At 33.3% G+C, this 21,130-nt stretch overlaps 1 protein-coding gene across 1 annotated transcript in view; it reads left to right on the top strand.

Moving 5' to 3' along the window:
• Nucleotides 1-18,546, top strand: part of LOC128863671 (trinucleotide repeat-containing gene 18 protein) — a 30,897-nt gene extending 12,351 nt beyond the window's left edge. Inside the window, exon 2 of the mRNA XM_054102946.1 lies at nt 1,143-18,546. Within this exon, the coding sequence (XP_053958921.1) occupies nt 1,928-2,920 (993 nt within the window). The 5' untranslated portion in view covers nt 1,143-1,927 and the 3' untranslated portion in view covers nt 2,921-18,546. The remainder of the gene's footprint in view (nt 1-1,142) is intronic.
• The last annotated feature ends 2,584 nt before the right edge of the window (nt 18,547-21,130 follow it).

Here is a 21,130-nt window from a genome sequence, read left to right as displayed (position 1 = left end):
CATACAATGACTGGCGCAAAATTGGGACCAGTCGAAAAAAATTGTTTGAGGCCCTATGTTCCATATGGAAATAAAGGGAATGCTGCTGGACAGACCGTGATGACTGCTCATTTTTTTCATTGAAATACAGAAACGGAGCACTCTAGATTTATTTTCCCTATGTTTTGTAGAATAAAAACGAAAGTCGGCATCATTGCAAATAAGTATGCCGATTTTTTTTAAATTACAACAAACACCCCGCTACTAACTGCATCTTCTACACAACCCAATGCAGACGAAGAGCTCCAAATTACCCGAGAGTCCAGCGTAATATTGGCACAATTTCGTTCTGGATACTGTAGCAGGTTACACTCCTACCTATCCAGAATCGACTCCGACATACTAAACATACGTATGTCCTGCATAAGAAGGCACCCCGTACGACGCTAACCACCTTTTCACATGCTCCGTCAAACCCACACATCTAGCACCCCTCTCCCTCTGAACCCAACCTGTCGAAACAGCAAGTTTCCTGAGCCTACCACGACGAGCTAGGCGAAGACAACCGGTAATTACACTACACAGACAGGTCAAAGTTACTGCTACAACAACAACAACATCATCTTATGATTACATCGATTTTTACCCGCCTATCTTCACGTAAATAACACAACTGAAACGTGCGATGAAATTTTTATTTTATTTTTTATTCCGTTCAAATACAACTTTGAGTTTCGTCAAAGATAATGTCGTAATGACAATTAGTATTTGATGTTACTTGTGTAAAATTTTGTACGTTCCAAACGCGCTTATTCTCAATTTTTTACAAATCTTGCATATTTAGTGGCTAAGAACAAATTAGAAAAAAAAAATGAAGAGTACATTTTAACCAATTTTCATGGTTTTTTTTCACCATTTTCACTGTCCTAACTGTGGCTATAGTCATAAAGAAAAAAGTAGCAGTTTATTAAGGATTTTATATACACACGTACATATGTATGTAGTTTTCTCTTTTAATTCGCCAAAATACGGATAGTATCAATGAAGCTCTGTTTCAAAGCTAGGAAAACCATATTGAGAAACTTCAGTGGGCAATTAATATTTTACATAACTTCGATTTGTGAAATTCTAAAAATCTAACCTGTCTTAACTGTATCTTTCAGGACCACTCATAGATGTACCGCCATAACCATCCACGAAGCGAAGGATCATACAGAAGGACTAGAATACGAAGGAGAAGCGTAAGCTAATGAGTAAAGTAGCTAAAGAAAGCTTAAAACAAAAAGAAAAATCAACAGACTGATTAACAATATAAAACAAAATTATATATATAAAATATATGTATATGTTTATACATAGTAATATATATAAATAATTATATGTATGTACATGTAAATAAGGAAGAAATCACAAAAGAGGATAACAAAACATAAGTAAGCAAAGATAGAAAAGCAGGCAAGAAGATAGTAGAGCAGCAGAAAGGATTGTAAGTTTTAAGCGAAATAGGGGAACGAGAGTGCTTACGGAACCGAAAGCAGCAGGTAGAAGTGGTAATCACGACGAAAGTGCCGGCCGCACTCCGCTCCGATTTATTACTTAAGCGAGCAATAGTTGAAAGACATCATCAATAGCAGATTGAGTGTGGTAGAGGAAGTACGTACAGAACGTCTGAGAAGGATCCCTCACTAAGTAAACTGAAGAGCCAAGAAGGATAAAACGCAAATTACCGTTGATTTTATTGTGTGTGATATTTAAAAATTAAGCATTAATATAAACGCTAATCATTGAAAAGCTAAGCGGAGTGCGCATATTAAAATAAAATACCAAGAAGACGAACATCAATAAAAAGGTTAGAGTTAAACTAAACACTGGAAATCACAACAAATACGTTCAGCTGTAGCGGGAAGAAGCAGATCAAGCAGAGGAAGCTGAATATAAAACTTTAACTATGACATACTCGCACAATAGCGTTAGTAATAATTTAAAAATGACAACAACCGCAGCAGCAGCAGCAACGACAATTCGTTTAAAAAAAGTGTCGAATGTTGGTGGAAGCGGTGGAGGTGGTTTTTGTGGCAATGGCGGCCGCAACTCTCCGCCATTAATAACGCCAACCGTAACTGCACATTCCAACAGTATTGCCAGCAGTACAAATTATCAATACGATTACCAACAACAGCACGTGTTGAGTTCTTCGCCGCCTGGTTGTCCCATGTCGTCAGGAGCGTCGACGTCATCGAATTGTAGCGATTCGTCGTTAGGCTCTAGTGGCTTTGGTGGCAATTTTTCGTCGCGACAACGGAAGCAGCAACAGCGGAAACAACAACAACAACAGCATCAGCAAAGTGGCTCTCCCCAGCCGACAAGCGGCAGTGATAGTGGCGTGTTCTTTAGTAATAATCATAATTACCAGTCGCATTATGGCGGCAGACGTGGCGCTAGCGGCCACAAGCAACGCGAGGGCCAGAGGTCGCCCAATGCACAGCAGCAGCTGTTGCAGCAGCAAACAACCCGTCAATCACCAGCTGTAATATTGGGCGGCGGTGGAAACCCGGTGGTAATTAATAGCAACGGCGGCAGCGCCAGTCGAAAGCAACGCGCAAAATTTGCTATGAACAATAGCCCCTTATTCGGTAAGGTCTCGCCAACTCAAATGCTGATGCCGACTGCGTTGACGCATTTCGCTGGGAGTAAATGCTTTGATGCACCGGCGCCCACAGCGCTACCCAAACCGCCGCAACATTGGACGCTGACCAAAGCGGAACTGAAGGCAGCCAGCAGCGCTGGACCCGGCCTGCACAGTGTGACGACAGCACGCAATCCAGCACTGGCAGCAGATGCACACACCTGTGGTGGCCACGTCGTTAAGCATTCGAAGCGCAACTTGCTCGACGATTTCGATACGCACAATTTGAAGTTGCTCTTAAATGTGCAATCGTAACCACTACGCATGCCAAATAGTCCACGAACAATTTAAATCACCATTAACTAGCAAACATCAAAAAATAAAACAACAACAATAGAGTAAATATCTCAGTTATGAAACACACGTATGCAAGGAAGATGTGATATTCGCAATGAACCATGCATGAGTGCACCGCAAAACAAAAAACAAAAGCAAGTAAATATTAAATCAAAATAAACATCATTTAATATAAAAGAAAACAAAACAGAGTTTTAACTGGAACAACTTGAATGCAAGTTTGCAATACAAATGCCGTGATACAATTGAAAACAAAATCTAATTAAAATAAAACATTTGTACGTGGAGAAGCTGCGTAAACAAAACTTACGACACAAATAAAAAATGCTTGTGATCTCAAGTGTATAGTAAAAATGAAATATCTAATTTTATTATATGATAAATTGGCTGAACTATAGTCAAAAATGTAACATGCAATTCACAGCTCAATCGCCGAAAATGCAAAATTCCAAAATTTAATAATTTACATTATTCTAACTGTATTTCACATAAATGGAACTTAATATAAATCTCGTATTTTCGCTACGAAGGTTAAAGAAAATTTTAAAATACGAATTGAAATAAAGTCAGTGGACATAAAAACATGTATCAGCTTCAGTAAATCGTAGAAAGATATCAATAGAAAGCAGTGAAGCAACAACAACAACAGTAAGACTCTAGATTCCACTAAAGAAGGTACGATTGCAAATTAGTGTGAGTTATTCGTACCTTGTTGTTGCAGGCGAAACTGAAATTACAAAGATGAAAATATAATAATAGTGAACTCCATCAACCCACCAACAAAATAAAGCAATTCGATGCAAAACTTTGAAAATTAATATTATAAATATAAAGTAAACAAAAGTAAACAAAATGCAATAAAAGCAATGAAAACACAACGAGCAACATAAATACCATTTAAGCTGTGGCCACGGGTGTGAGCAGAAAGGGATGAGACGTGCTATGTTGTGCGTGTGAAGGAACACATTGTGTAAAAAACAGGACAACAGCAGTTGCAGCTGCAGACGAAGAAGAAAAACTCATAAGCAACTCAACAACAAATCAGCATTAACAGCGGCATTAGATGCAATAAGGAACGGAGCATCCGGAGCATCTGTCAAGTGGGAAATTTGGGAAACGAAATGAAATTTCCTCAGCAATGGCGGCACACAACATACATTTTGTGCAACGTATACCAAAATTTATTTTACTTATAAAAAACAAGATTCTCATTATGCGTATTAAATTTTAATATTTTGTAATTTTAAATTTGTAAACAAATTTCAACTGTAGATTTGTATAATTTTAAAAACTTCTCTTAACATGCAAACCCTAGTATGTACAACCAAATGTTGTTATTGCGTCAACATATCAAACTCTGATGTATTTTTAATATTTTTGTTTCTATATTTTAGATTTATATCCTATGTCAGTATTTGAAAGTCGGATTCAAGTGCGATCTTAATTATGAAAATTTAAAAATGAAAGTTCAAATAATCCAATCCTGCTTTGAATACGATTTCAGGCGAAACACTCAACTTTTTAATATTGTTTTTCTTTACGTGTACTCGTAATACATACAAACACTACTTGTGCATATGATGCAGCAAATAAAATTAAAGTCCCTTTATTAACACAAATTTTGAACTTGTTGGCGCATATAATGTGTTTCTTGTACCTTACATTTAAATGCAATTGTAATTTAAAGAACAACAACATATTTATATTTATTTATAGTTTTTCTACCTTTAATACAACATCCTCATAATAACTAAAAAAAACTTGATTACTTAACATTTACATTTACATGGATGTGATCCATTTGTATTATAAACAAACATGAAGGCAACTGTATGTACCCAAGCTAATGTAATATCTAATGTGCTATACATTTTGAAATATTTGTATTAGCAAAATAATGTACAGACATGTATTTGCAGAAATAACAAAAACCCAAAGATAAATGTTAACAATTTTTAAACTAGAGAACTAAAATAAAAATTGTTTAAAGATATATTTTTCCGTCAGCAAGTAGAGGGAAAAACTACAATAAATTTAAAATAAAATAAATAACATAACAATAGATAAAAGACAAAACCAAAAGGCCGCAAGGCTCAAAAAAGAATAAATGCGCTTAATTTATTGATACAAGACAGATTTTATTCGAAAAGACGCCTGCCAAATAATGCAAATCTGAGGAAGAAGAACTGCAGCGCAAATTATAAGAAATCGTAATAAACATAAATTCGTAAAAGTACCCAAGTCCTAGGCAAACATCAACACACCCAATTCAGTACGCCAATTTACACATCTATTTATACAAACATATGAAAATAATTGTGAGTAGAGATGCATTAGCATCTTGAGTTACGCTCTAAAATCGTGATGATATCCAGCGAACTGCAAAATAAACCATTCAGCAGAATTTTTAAAAAAGTGTAATTTTGAAAGAAAGCTAGTCCTTTGTGCAAAACATTAAAACATTAACATTAAACAGTGTTTAGATGTATAATTTCATAATATATTTTCCGATCTTTAAATAATAATACAACAAACAAAAAAATTATCGCAAAAATTTAAATAGTAAATTGTATACAACTGCCTTAAGAACAGTAGCCTGATAGAGTGTGATGATTGTTTGCAGCTAAAGAGGAGCACTTAAGCCCAGTACCTTGTTTTTTATAGTTCATAATGATTAAGTTTTTTTTTTGGGGGGGAACAATGGATGGATATTTCTAACCGTCTTACAAATGATTTATATTAAATGGAATTGTGATGGAAATTTAAGCATTTGCCGGAAACCTGGCACAACAATGTCCGATTTAAGATTAAGAAAATTATAATATTAGAATAAATATGCTAATGATTTGACAGCCTTTGAAGCATTCACATTGTTAATTAATACACAAACATCGAGCAAAGACTCCCGATACAAACAATAACAACAACAACAACACATAGTCGACAACGAGCAAACACATCCTTGTGAAAATATTGATATGACGACTATATTTGTTGAAATGCCAGTAATTGCTGTTAAAGAGAATGCTTCGAAATCCGCTGCCAACATAAATGCACTGAATCTGAACTGCTGTTGCCAATATTAGACAATTAAATGCAAAAAATGGTAGTTGGTTTGAATTTTGTGATGCTATAGTATATACGTATGCTAGTATGCTAGTATGTATTGAATGTATTGTATTTTGCTTACTTTTTGTTAACATTACAAATTACAAAAATTACCAATGAAAATTGTATGTTGCTACTTTGTGAATTTTTTGGATTTTTGTGAATGTTCCGTACAATATAATTGTTGAACTCCGTATGTAATGTAATGTAATGTTAGTAACATAATACAAAAACAAATGTGCATTTTTCTACGCCTTCTTCCAGGAAGGGGCAAGAAAGAATCATCAAAATATTAGTGTTTGAGAGCGCGCGCATAATATAATATTATTAGTTAAAGTGAAAAGTTGTATGTAAATGAGTGATAAGGGAAGGGAGAGTAATGCATAATATGAACATTTGAGAGGCGCCTCATTGGTAGTGGTGTGCGGATGGTTGTACTACACAAAATTGTTAATTTTAACAATGCCATTGTAAATTGTATGTGGTACATGAGAAGTGAACAAACTGGAACTATGTTGATGACTTTATTTAAGTTCATTTTGTTTTGCTACATACACTTTATTAGCACACAAACCTAAACGCACGACACAACAACACATATGCATCAAATTGAATTTGCATTTTAAGATTTTCTTTTCCAAGCATATTCATATGTACATATGTACATATTTGTGTATACATAAATGTATGTATATATATAGACTTTTTCAGAGCAAAAGAATAGCTGCAAATAGATTGTCCGAATTTATTTCGAATTGACAAGTGAGAGTAACAACAACAACAGCAACAAAAACAGTACAACAATCGTTTGCAATATCTTTAACTGTGAAAGAGCCTTTAATTGTAAAATTGCAAAATAAAGTTATTTTAAATTTTTATTTCTTTAAATACTCTATTATTTGCAACATTTCTTAAATAGTTAAATGTAAATTCACCATATCTTGCTGCATTGCTTAATTCTATTGAAAATGAAGACGTGATATTTGAATGCAATCAATATTTTTATTTATTTTTAGTTTGCCAATTTTTTTTCAAAATGCGCATGAGCAGTGCTCACGGTAACTTCAGGAAAAAGAAAAGAAAAAGAGAAAGAAAAAAAAAACAAATGAAAACAAAACATTGTACGAATGAAAAATACCTTGATACAAAAATATATATACACACACACATACCCACATTAAATAGAAAAACTAAGAATTTTGCATTTTTAAGATGTAAGTTTTTTGTTAATGATTTTGTTAGTTGTGTAAAGTAATAGTAATCGTATATACATACATACATACATACATATATTCCTGCTACTCAACTTCGTCCTCTTATAGCTACTAAATTATTAACTGACTTTGCAAGCATTGCGCTTTATAAATTTCATACAACAACAATATTCAGGCATAATCAAAACGCAAAATTAAAATTTCACTATTTCGCTTTTCAGAGATTTTCATTCTACATTTGCATTAGAGTGGTCGCCATTTGTTTCTGTGCTCAATATTGTTGTTAGGTAATTGCGCGGAAAGTGTCAAATGCTACGATAAAGACGAATGCAAAAGCAGAAAAAATTATGTAAAACAGAAAACAACAAAAAAAAAACACCTTCTAGTACAAATCATTGCTCTTGAAGGAGCACATTGCGGACGTTTTATTGTAGTGTTTACGATGGAATTGTGATTTTCAAAATATGTCTATTGAAATGCAGTAACAACAAAGCTTCAACTTATTTTAAATATCGAAATATTTATCATGCAAATGACGAGTCGAAATCAATTAATTAACTTTTTAAAAATGTATTTTTTGTGCGCGTTTTTTTTTTTTTTTTTTTTTTAAGAGGAAAGGAAAAAAAGTCGTGAGCAGGCTTACTTTTCAATAAATATGGTTTGAAGTGACATAAAGCTTTAACAAAGACTTGATAAGTGAAATTTTAATAAAGAAATAAAAAACCATGTTAAGTTAAAAACGGACATACATATACACACACCCACACACACACACTTACACACACACATATACATAAATATTAATTATAAAAACAAAAATAACAAAAGAAAAAACTATATCTACCTATAAAGTACATTCAAAAACATACACACACATGCTCACATACAATTTGTTAATTTTTTATGCATTCAACACTTGTATGTGCGTATTTCTGTCGAACAGTAAAAACACAGTTGAATATATGCAAATGCATTTGCATATATGTATGTAAGTTCAGCTAAGTATGTGCACATACATAAGACTATGTGTATATGTACAATGTGTATGTGTACATACATAGTGATCGAAGTTGGAGTCGAAGTAGAAGATGTGGTTGACGACGATATATGAGCAGGGCGCTTTTTTACAAACAGAAGTTTCAATGAGGATTCTACATATTAACTCCGCACATTTTTGCCTTTTAGCAAAGATTTCGCCTGCTGTAAAGATTTCATGTCGCAAAAATGCTACTGGGTGTGTTCGTGTGGCACTCAATAAATACAGGAATATTGCGACCCTGTTGCTTTTTTGAAGGCCTCTTGCTGATACTCAGCTGTTTAGTTGCGGTAGTATTGCAGAAGTTAGTACGCGCTGAATTTGTTGGTTGAAAATATGTAATACTAATCTCGTTTTATTGCTCTTAATTTTTGCTAAAAACTGTAAATAAAAAAATATTAAGTTTCAAAGTAGTATTTATTAAATAAATACTTACTTTCTCTCTTCTATTTCTCCACTGCAGTGAAACATTTTAAATTGCATTGATTGCGTTTGTGACGACCATCAGATTGAAAACATTTTACTTACAGAATGCGTGACTGCCGCAATTATTACAGTTCGAACACACCCATAGTTATCAGGGAACATTTTTCAATGCCAGTTTAACGCTGTTGAACTTTTAAACTAAGTTTAATCCCACAAGATCATACTTGGAGAGCGACTAATGATTGAAGTGCCAGTTTGGCACTCGTCAAGCGCCGTTTTGATACGGAGAGCAATCACTACATACTATACCTACATGCCTGTGTATGTAAATATGTAGTTATTAACATATTTAGTTTACTCATTGGATCTTCTATTTGGTGAAAGAGCGAATGATGTAGGCGGAGTGTATTTTGAAGATATGCTCGAATATTATTTTTTATTTTTATTTTGTTTTAATTTTTGTAAATCTGCGTACCAATCTTAAAGCTATTGCTGCTCTACGCATCGTGCACTGCCTGCCGTTGGTAATATGTGGTGTGTGATGCGTAAAACCTTAGCAACTTTATTGGCGCTACAAAAAGAAAATGTATTAAAAAATTAAAAAAAAAAAGAAAAAGTAAAAAAAATTAATTGTAAAAAATGTACTTCCAAAAGAGCTAATTTACATGTGAAGAGAAGAGAAAGAAGCAAGCGAAGAATGAGCGAGAATGAAATGTATAAAAGCGCATGGTTGGTAAGCTGCGCTGGTTGCGGAGAGGAGGATACGTAAACTGAAGAACGTAAAAATAAATAAACCTATGTTTTTTTTTTTTAATTCTCTATAGTATTGATATTGCATAATGCATAACAGTACGCAGAAATTTTTGCGCATCGAGATTTATATTTACTCTTCGCTTTGGCTATACTTCGCTTAGATACGAAATTTCTCTTCCATGAATCCTTTACTTTTTAAGTTATAAAGTGTGGTAAATAGAAATATGCAATTTTGTGTGATAAATTTTTTTAACTAAGCACGTTCAAATTATGCAATCACGAGTCAGCCAGTCGGGCAATAAAAATGTGCGTTCTTAATTAAAAATATGAAACGAACTTTAATTTGCTAATATTTTTGTTGTAGTTTAAGAAATGTTTATGCCCGGATTTCTCTAACTTCAAAGAAATTGTAGAACGAAAGTTTCCTTTAAATATTTATTTGTAATTCATTTTAATTTTAAAAAAAAAAAAAAAAAAAATCATGTAAAGGCCATAATTTTTGGTTTAGTTTAGCAATTTTATCCGAACGAAATACAGAAAATTATGTTTATATTTTAGAACATTTGCACTAAATTATAAAATGAAATGTCTCTGACTATCAAAATAGACAAACGAATCATATGAATATGAATGGAAGAAATGGGAAAACAAACTTACGTCAGCAACAAAAATTGTAACGAATTGTATGAAATTATAAGTTGAAATTGAAATGGAAAAAGAAAAAAATAAAAATAAAAATATATTTATTGCATAACTTTTTGTGCAATAAGTAGTCAAAAAAATTGTAAAATTCTGCGAAAAAATACATAATTTTTCATTATTCTTTATTAGTTATTCAACCTCCATAAAAAGTGATAACTTAAACACCAGTTATAGTAATTCAAAACCAACAAACGATATATCAATTCCCAATCATCAAAAACTGTTTATTTTTTATAATACAAAAGAATACAAAATTCAAAAAACCAAAAAAAAAACAAATTTGGAAAAATAGAAACGAATATATTCAAATAAAAAGTTGTACAATATGCTAAAATTTTACGGTTTTGCAGTTGTACAATGAACCAAAAAAATTGTGTTTTTATTTTATTAGGTTCCCTTAGGTTTTACATTTTCGAGCAGAAAGTTTCGTATGTGCCGTTTTATATTTTAATTAACCACTAAATGAATGCATGAAATAAATTCGAAGTTGAGAAGTGAAGTGAGCTTTTAATAAAAATAATTGGATAACATGTCATTAATGCGTTCTTTCATGCAATTATCAATTCGTCAACAACAACAGCAATAACAACAATGTTTTTTAACAGCTTTAATTTTTTCACCCATAAAAATAAAGTCGGCTAGTACTTGGAAGATAATTAACTTATATTTATATGTAATTACCGAATGTCGGAGTGAACATTGGCACCAAAGGCAAGAAGATTGCACATTCGAAAATCAAAATACTCAGCTGATTGAAAATGTTGCCGGGCAAATTCAATAACAAACAACAATTTATTTTTTCTTTTCATACATACCTACACACACACACGCACACACACACGACTCTTGGGTTCTGGCTTTGTGCCAAAACGTCCACAAAAATAAAATGAAATAATCAACGCGCATTTGCGTAAATGTTTCTTTTAGTATTCCTAAAAATGAAATTTTCTTTTGTTATGAAAAAGGAGAAAATATTTCTGTATTTCGGTTTTTTATTCCTCAGTAAATGTTTGGGAATTTATGTACGCAGAAATACAGCCAAATATGTACAATGAGATGCTGTTGTTGTGGAAGGAAATGTTAAATGTAGATTTCGTGTAGAAAAGGTGTGTGTGAAGAGCAAAGACATAAATTTATTTTTTTATATATGTGTAGATATGAAATACATATAAGTATGTATAAGGCAAGTAAGTAAAACGCGTAAGTAATTGCGGCACAAAAAGGTTTTGAGCGAGAGGAGTCGTTGTTTTAACCTTGGCGCGAAGTCAATAGACGTCATGATTGACAATGAGAGCATGCGGCCACCAATGAGATGTTTCACTTATGTGCATATGTATGCATGTACTATGATTGTCAGGTCTGATGACATTGTACGCTTAAATCGAGAGGCTAATTTTGTGCTCTTTATATTCAAATATGCAAGTATGAAATGTTAACTACAAATAATGCAAGCAATCAGCAATGAAGAAGGTGGTTGTGTATATACCTATGCAGGTATATGGATATGTACATACATATACACCACATAATATTTTAAATTAACTTAACGAATAGCACGACAATATGATTAAGACAATTTGAGTGGTAGCGAGAGAATGAAACCGAGTGTACTGTTAATCGAATGACTGTGTTTTGCTTTACAGTTTAAACAAAAAATATAATATTACATGAATGTTTCAGCTCGGCTAAATTTTAAGTTGCTCAACTTATGTACATACATTCATACACACACACACAAACCAAATAGAGCATATGAACTATACGCATCACAGCGCCTTCGATTTTATTTAACACAAGTTAATCTGCTGCTGGAAAAATTTTTGAATTGAAATGAAGAAAATAGTGAGTATTTTTTAACGGATATTTTACGCTCACTTCCTGCACCAGACACTAATATGCATGCATATGGTATATAGTGAATCGCACTAAAAAGTGTATTTATGCTTTGTAAAGCAAAATTATGTTTTCAATGCTGGAAACTTTAGCAATAGCGCTAGGCTTTTAAGCAACACTGTACGAAATGGGAATGCTGTGAAGGCGGGGTATTCCGAAATTATATATGTATGTACAACCATGCATGCATGCATGTCTACATTATTTTCGATATGTATGTATGTCCATAATTTCGATACTAAGCTGTTAGCATTGACAGAAGCTTAAAGAATTCCCCAAACTTTAATTATATTAAATGCAAAATATTATACTTGTATACAAATGTCATTATGTATGCACATACATATGTATCGTTACGAAAATGTTCAATGGCCCTTAACAGCGTGTTTTCACATCTTGGAAGTCTATTTCACACCTCTACCAATGCAATTAGTTTACAAATTAAAGTAAAAATAACAACTTTACACTTAATAGAAAGGTGGCTGATTATATTAAAGTTTTAGAATTGTTTTGCTTCTGTAAAATATCAAAAATTTGGTGAGCGCCTTGTGTATTTGTCTGAATGTATGATATCTATCCATACTTGCTAAACTCGTAGCCACTACTCGTGAGAGCTGTTCACCGCCTCCTACTTTAATGGGGGGAAAGCAAAAACAAAGTATGCATAATTATGGATAGCAACAAATTACAAGGATCTTTTAGGCCGAAATTTATTTAGGCTCTCCATGAGCAGTGCGCTAATTCGTTATAAGAGTGACTGAAGTGTTTTTACACCAAACGCCACACATCGATATTTAAATACACATGCATGTATGTGTGTGCAAGTTTATGGAAAATCGTATTGGGTGCTCGAAAAATGTGCTTACGTACATATGTATGTATATGCTTCTGAGTTTTATTTAAATTTCTTCACTACCTTTTGCAATTTTAATGCAAATTTCCACAAATACATACAAACTAATTTGAAATTGAAAGTAATTTGCTGGATTTTTTGTAATTATTACCAAAAAATTGCAACTAAAAATGTTATTAGATAGTACATTTGTGTCTATGTTGTTTAAAAATATCACTTTGAGAAATTTGAATGTAGCATATTTTTAATCAGATAGCACTAGATTTTCATAAAACTGACCTTTTCATATATATAAAAAAAACACAATTTTAGAAACTAAATCTAAAAAAATATATACGTATATGTTTTAAAATGCCTGACGCTGTTTAAAACTAAAATAGATTATTCATCTATACAGTGCATAGAGTGCACGCAGTTCAATCAAATGTTATTGCGTGAAGTGAGGAGTTAAATTTAGGGAACCCAGAAAATTACAAAAACAAAATTAACTTAAAACACCAAAAATTCCATTGTTTTGCTAGGTACTCATGACCAGTGATACGAGTTTGTGGAAATCAAAATTTTCATAGGTGCTCGCATACAATCGTAAATACACAGGAATTTACGAGAATGTGTTTGTAGATTGGATAAAATTCAGGTTTTAAAATTATACCTATTGCGAAGCTCGTTGGTAAATAGTAAAATAAGATTCGTTAAAATAAAAAAGAAATAACTGAAGAGAAAGTCAGACAGTGGAATTAAGCAGCTCATTTTTCAATAAAACTTAATTGTTTGAAAATGATGAAAAAACCCCCATGAATAGTTGAACTAAAACAACTGCATGCAAACATACATACATATATAAATACATACATATATCACATATTCTAAAACAAACAATTCGAAATTGCGTAAATCTAAGTAAGGGACGTGGGAGGGTGGGGAACAAGCGCGGACAGCGAAATTAGTTGTATGCACACACACATATGTATGTATGTGAAATAAATTGTCAAAGTGTAGTATTACGAGTAAGTCAATCAAACGTTAAGTTTCAACAAAATGTGTATTTGTAATAACGAAGTTCGTGGGGACATTTATGGATTTGTGGAACGCAAAATGAGAACAGCAAACGAAGAATGTTGGCATGAGAGTGTAAATTTTGAATGAAGAAAACATATGGACATGCATCCGTTCAAACACATATTGTATATAAATACATATGAACATATAAGTGCATGCATACATACATAAAACCAAAAACGTAAAATGTTATACTGCAAAAATTTTAAACCTAAATTAATGGTTACGAATAATGAAACAAACTACAATCAATATTTTCGAAAATGAAAAAAAAAAACAACAAATTAATGCAAACACACAAAAAAAAAATTATAATAATAAATAAAATCATACCTAAATTAACTAATACAAATATTACGAATGTATATGTATAACTATATTATAACTACAAAATAATAATAATAATAACAACAACAAGCAAGAGGAACATAATGCTAAACGAAACAAGTTAAAATATTAGTGTATTAATTCTCTGTGATTTTTGTACTTAAATTAAAGAAAATGTAATGTACATACATCTATACATACATACATACATATGTACATACATAGTACGTCTGTAATGAAACGAAACAAATTGCAGCTACAATTGAATTTGTTGTATGTGGAACAGCTATTAGTCAATGAGGGATTAAATGTAACGTGAATTCCTTGTACGCAATAACAGTACATCACACGAGCACAATTTTTAATCGGAGATCAAAAAGCTGAAATCTAAAAACAAAAACAAAAACAACTCAACTGTATAAGTGAATTTTTTTTTTTTTTTATTTATTCAACTAAATGCAACTACTGCGTTGAGGAAGCTTGCCCACAAACCACCCGCATATCAATTGAAATGCAAGTAAATTTATGCATGCATTGGTTGCTATTGCGGCGAGAGCTCAATGCAGATTGTCTGTTAGCGGCTGAATGCTTCAAGAATTGTATTGTTGTATGGGCATGTGCGCTTCAGCTACAGCTGCACATATTCCAATACAGTCGGCGATTGCATTGCCAGCAATATTTCCCCTAAGTATGCAAACTTGCTGCGTTAACATAATGTGGCGAAAAGTGTATTTACTTATACTATGCTAGAAATAAATCGAGGCAGGTTGCTTGAAGAACATATTACTTGAACTGTACAAAATGAAAACATAATAACAACAACAATTATATTTAAAACTTACCCAAAGCGAAAAACAAAAACATTAATATGATATAAAAAGTAGAACTAAATGCATAAATATATATGTATATTTATTTAATCGTAAAGAAAATAGGGATAAAGAAACAAACCAAAAAAAAAAAAAAAACAAAAAACCAAAAACCAATATGTAAATTAGAAAAAGAAAGCTATTTCAAAATGTAATTAAGTATATACTGCTGTCATTTGGAAATCAAATGACGACTTTTGCGCTTGAATATTTTTTCCTATGAATATTTTCAAATTATCGTAATCATGAGCTGGTTTGGTTATACATGCATATGTAGTTCTCACATTATTGGTTTGCAATAAAATGTTAATAGGTATGCAGAAAATACATACATACACACATCTAGCTTTATATAGTAAGATTGAGCCACCAGATACTGTCGTTTAAACGATGCATTCACTCACTTTATTTCATTTTTCAACATTGCAACAATAAATTCATCGAAATTGATAATCAATTAGAATTTGAGAAAGTGTGACTGAGGACAACTGTTGGCCATCTGAATTAAAGAGGTGACTAAATTGAAGAGCAATTTTTAAAGCTATTAATTTAAAAATTTAGTGCACAGTCAAGCATCTGCGGAAAAACCTATGTATTTCATCAAGCCTTAAATTGTAAATAAAAGCAACCACAAATAAAACCCAATTGGATGTGAATAAACCCCAACCATTTGAAGCCAAGTTTGTATTAAGCAGCAGAGATAGATTAGCAACCATTTTTTTTTCTTTAAATCTATACAATCGAAAACATAATATTTCCGATTTTTTGGCTAAAAATCGTTTTTTAACTATCAAACAATATTCACATTCAACTAATTTGGCTTTGTGCAGCATTTACCTTTGCGCAACAAACCATCCAAATATAAATAAAATCATTTTGTGTACGTAAAAGCTGGCAAACAAGTTTGTGCCCACATTTTGAAGGAAATGCCAATTGACGATCTAAAATGTGCTACCATATTTCCAGGGAACTCCTCGAGCTCACGCAAATAGTATTGTATATGCGATAAACATTTAATGAAACATAACCCTCAAATCTAGTAATTTATTGCACCGTAGAATGCCGATTCGGCAGATAGGCTCCACAGGCCTTTCTCCTATTATACACAGGTCAATTGCCATTAGTTTGTCAATTACATTAGTCATAAGTAAGCTTCCAACGCTGGTTAGACTCAATGAGTATAGATTACAACAAGGTTGTCAACCGAAGCCAAATTGTGAGAGTAACTTCGGCTGCCACGTCATATGGGGTTCGGCATCAGAAGTCTGTGCGCTCATTTCAAACGTATTCATACATACGCCCAATCAGCCGTTGTTCAGACGGCAACGAACTGATATTGTGTTATTTTTTCGTACACCACTAATACATTCTTAGTTTTTTTGGTAAACGAACCGGATTCATAACTCCTGCTTCGTCAGCCCAACCCCTGATTATGTCGCATACGCTGAGAGCCCGCTAACGGTCTGATATTGCACAAGGGGAATTGAGTATTCTATCATTCTTGCATGCCATTAAACATCTTTTCCCCATGCCAAAAATTGTTTTACGTTCTTCTGCATTTAAAAATATAAACAAGGAGCATTAGCTTGATAATTTCATAAAAAAAAATTTCAATTTGTGTTTTTAAAGCAACAATTTGATGAAAATTAATCCAAAACTTCGGGTTGCTTTATTTTTTATCCTCACCCAAGCAAACAACGCTAGTGTTTTTGTGTGTTAACAAAATATTTATGACAATCGTTGCAGCTTTCACCATAAGAAAACATGGTAATTAACATAATTACAATAATTTCATTGAAGATGAGTTTTTCATTTGTTTTTTCCAAACGCTTCCAACTGGCGCCGTGAAATGCATACTTACTTTGATTGTACTTACATATGGAGATTAGCTAAAGGAATGCAAGCGCGTGCATATAGTATGTAATTAAATTTGAAGATCAAAAGTTAAAAATTTAGAAATACTCTTTGGCAGACGAGCGCTGATTTGGCGCTATATCGAATATAAGAAAAAAAAAGACTTGTCTAAAACTAAAAAAAAACTTGGCTAAAAAAATGCATAAGCTAATACTGGAGTAATGCACACTTCGGTGTATAGTAGAAGTCAGAACAGTTAAATTCAGGAAAGCATTCTAGCGTATGCTACGAGGGCATTAAATAGGGGTCTAAACTCAACGAAAACGCATTTTAAGCAACAAAATGGTTGTGAAAAGTGGCATAAAATTTTGTTTAAATTTTTCACAACTTTAAACTTGTAGACTAGAATTTACAAGGCCTTATAGCGTATAAGTTTAAGTGAAAGCGCTGAAAAAATGGGAAGCAAGAACGAGGATGTTAAGAAGTACCTATATTTTTAGTATGAGCTCCTTGACCCAAAGAGTTTGTATAGACTCAAGTCTAAAAGATGCGATTTAATGAAGAAATTTTCACAACAACGCGGCATGGGAAGAGCAACTGCCGGTGTTCTGCTTTACAAAACTCTTAAAAGTGCTGCTTCGTCTAGTCTAGAGTTGTCACAAAGTGTTGTTGGAATTTTAATTTGGTACTTTCCGAGACCGCACAGGGAACGACAGTCGGTTCTACGTAACCGGAACGACCCGGATTTATATTCAGCCAAGAACTGTCACTTCAGCAGCATTCCTCGTATATGCACGGGGAATGTTTATGCTGCTACAACAACAACAACATAGGTTGCGGTTGACCAAAAAACACTTGGAGAAGGTCGATGCTGCGCGAACTAGCAGATGCAGACATCTCATGGAACGGTGCAAACACAACAGCACAGAACCGTGTACGATGCAAGAGTATTGTCCAGGCCCTATGCTCCCGAGAGGAGTGAACAAGGCGGAAAAAAAAACTTTCTGAGATTAGGGACAGCCATATTTATGTATGTATATTGGTTTTTTTTTCTTTGTAAAAAAATTGTCATTTGATTTTTAAATGAAGCAAACTTAAATAGTAATTAAATTTAGAACCACACACACACACACACACATGTGCAATGAATACAAACGAAAAGCATAAGGCATAAATTTGTTTTAAATAATGAGAAAAGTTACGTTAATATATAAATGTATGTACAAACATATATACATACATGCGAGTACGTGTAAAGGAAGAAAAAGGATTTTATAATTTTTTATTTTTTCAAAAAAATCAAATAAAAAAATTGAAACTTACCAAAAACACACATACATATATTACATACTCATAAAAATATAAAAAAATAACAATTTTTAGAAAGTACGAAAATAAGTAAAAATATATTTCATCACTTTGAACCATTACAAACAAACAAACAAAAAAAAAAACAAAAACTAAGAACAAAACACAAACTTAAAAATAAATGTGATGCAAAAAAAGAGGAATAAATTGTGACATCTAAAGGCAGCCATGAGAATATTAAAACAAACATAAATACCATCAAATCATTTACGATAAACGATTTTATGCATTACCCCATTAACATGCAAAATACATACATACATACATATTTACTATACACAAATATATCATGATAAAGGAACTAATAATAATAGGAAACAACAGCAACAGCAACAACAACAGAAAATACAAAAATTTATATGTATATGCATACGTATGAGAAGCTGAGTGCTAGCTCTCAATGTGGAGACTAGTGAAACCTAATGGAACTCATTATGAAAACACTGCAACTTACATAGCTGCATACATAAGTATGTATGGCGCACGCCTGCATACATACATACATAAATTAGAACTATACATAGCTATGAACACACGATATTTGTTAATAAAATAGTTAGGGACCACAAACAAACTACATACACACTAACATACATAACAAACATCAAAGCGGAGGCAGAGGAAATTATTCTAAAATAAAATTGCATTTACTAAGGTAACACAAAAAACAAAACACATTAATGAAATGAACAAGCCATTACTTTTAGCCATACAAACGTACGTAAATGTATATGCATATATACACATGGACATACATCTATGCAATTACATCTTTGTATACATACGCACGTACATGCATAGGCACAGAAACATGCATGCCAAGCACACACAAATAAAATCATGCAGAAGTGTCGAAAAAGTTCAAAAAAACATTTGCATTCGTTGGTTAGAAAAAATTAAGCGCAGAAACGAAATTGAATTAACGTCGAGTAAAAGAAGAAAAATGAAAGACGAATGCAATGGAAATTAAAAGAAAAATTATTATGTACTTACCATATACATATAATAGGACTATGAATAAGTTCGTGCGGTTTTTTTTCGAAATTTGAAACTTTATTGACGTAAAATGGTTACAAATTTAATATTCAAAATATTGTCCATCGCTTACTACTACTTTTCCCATCTTTCTGGCAATTCACGGATTCCCTTTGTGAAAAATTCGGTCGGTTTTGCCGCAATCCACGAATCGATCCATTTTTTGACTTCATCGTAATTACGGAAGTGCTGGTCAGCCAGGCCATGTTGCATCGATCGGAAGAGATAGTAATCGGATGGCGCAAGGTCTGGACTATACGGCGGGTGGGGTAGGACATCCCATTTGAGCGTTTCTAAGTATGTTTTGACCACTTGTGCAACATGTGGCCGAGCATTGTCATGTTGCAAAATAACTTTGTCGTGTCTATCGGCGTATTGCGGCCGTTTTTCTCGCAGTGCTCGGCTCAAACGCATCAATTGTCGTCGGTAGACATCCCCCGTAATCGTTTCATTCGGTTTCAGTAGCTCATAATACACAACACCCAGCTGGTCCCACCAGATACACAGCATAACCTTCAGGCCATGAATATTCTGCGCCGACGTCGATGTTGAAGCATGGCCAGGGTATCCATACGTTGCCCGACGTTTTGGATTGTCGTAATGGACCCACTTTTCATCGCCAGTCACAATTCGATGCAAAAAACCCTTTCTTTTGTGCCGTTGAAGCAGTTGTTCGCATGCCATAAAACGGCGTTCAACGTCTCTTGGCTTCAATTCATACGGCACCCAATGGCCTACCTTTCGGATCATTCCCATGGCTTTTAAACGTTTGGAAATGGTTGATTGATCAACTCCCAAAGTTTTTGCAACCTCTTCTTGCGTTTGAGCCGGATCTTGATCGAGCAATTCCTCCAATTCGGTATCCATGAACTTTGGCGGCGCACCCTCGCGTTCTTCGTCTTCCAAGCCAAAATCACCACTTTTAAAGCGTGCAAACCACTTCTGGCACGTTCGCTCAGATAGAGCATGCTCACCATAAACTTCCACCAAGATACGATGACTTTCGGCTGCTTTTTTCTTCATATTAAAATAATGAAGAAGAATTCCCCGCAAAAACACATTATTTGGCACGAAATTCGACATTTTCAAGTGTGGTAAAAATATTGTTGTTTACGCTTCAAATAAAAAACTTATACTGACGTTTGTGCCTTACGACAGTAGCTCTCCAATGAATGTTTGGAAATGTGGATCGATGGAATAATAATCAAGTTACGCCATCTGTTGTAAAACCGCACGAACTTATTCATAGTGCTAATATATGTACATACATATGTCGATCACGCAACACCCATGTATATGTACACACACAAACACATACACACACATATATACACATATACATATATACAATTGAAATGTAAAGGCTTGCAAATAACAAAAGCAGAAACACAGCCCACAGCCATAAGTACGAAAGTCATAAAATTCTGCATACCAGCAAAACTAAACACATGCATGCACGCACGCACACCATTACCATTTCGTATTGACGAAAATAATATTAAAAACAAGACGAAATTCAAAAACAAATCTGCTTCCAGTAGAAGACTGAACAAGCTCTGCCCAACACCGCACCGCAGGTGTAGCAAATTGGCCACAACTTCGTGTAATATAGCAAATGTACGGTGCGTTTCATAATCATAAGGCAGCCCTAATTTTTCGAAGTATTTTAAT

The sequence above is a fragment of the Anastrepha ludens genome, chromosome 2 (genome assembly GCF_028408465.1).
Source record: "Anastrepha ludens isolate Willacy chromosome 2, idAnaLude1.1, whole genome shotgun sequence".
Lineage (NCBI taxonomy): Eukaryota > Metazoa > Arthropoda > Insecta > Diptera > Tephritidae > Anastrepha > Anastrepha ludens.
Note: the sequence above shows the minus strand (reverse complement) of the source record. Positions and strands in the feature narration are given on the sequence as shown.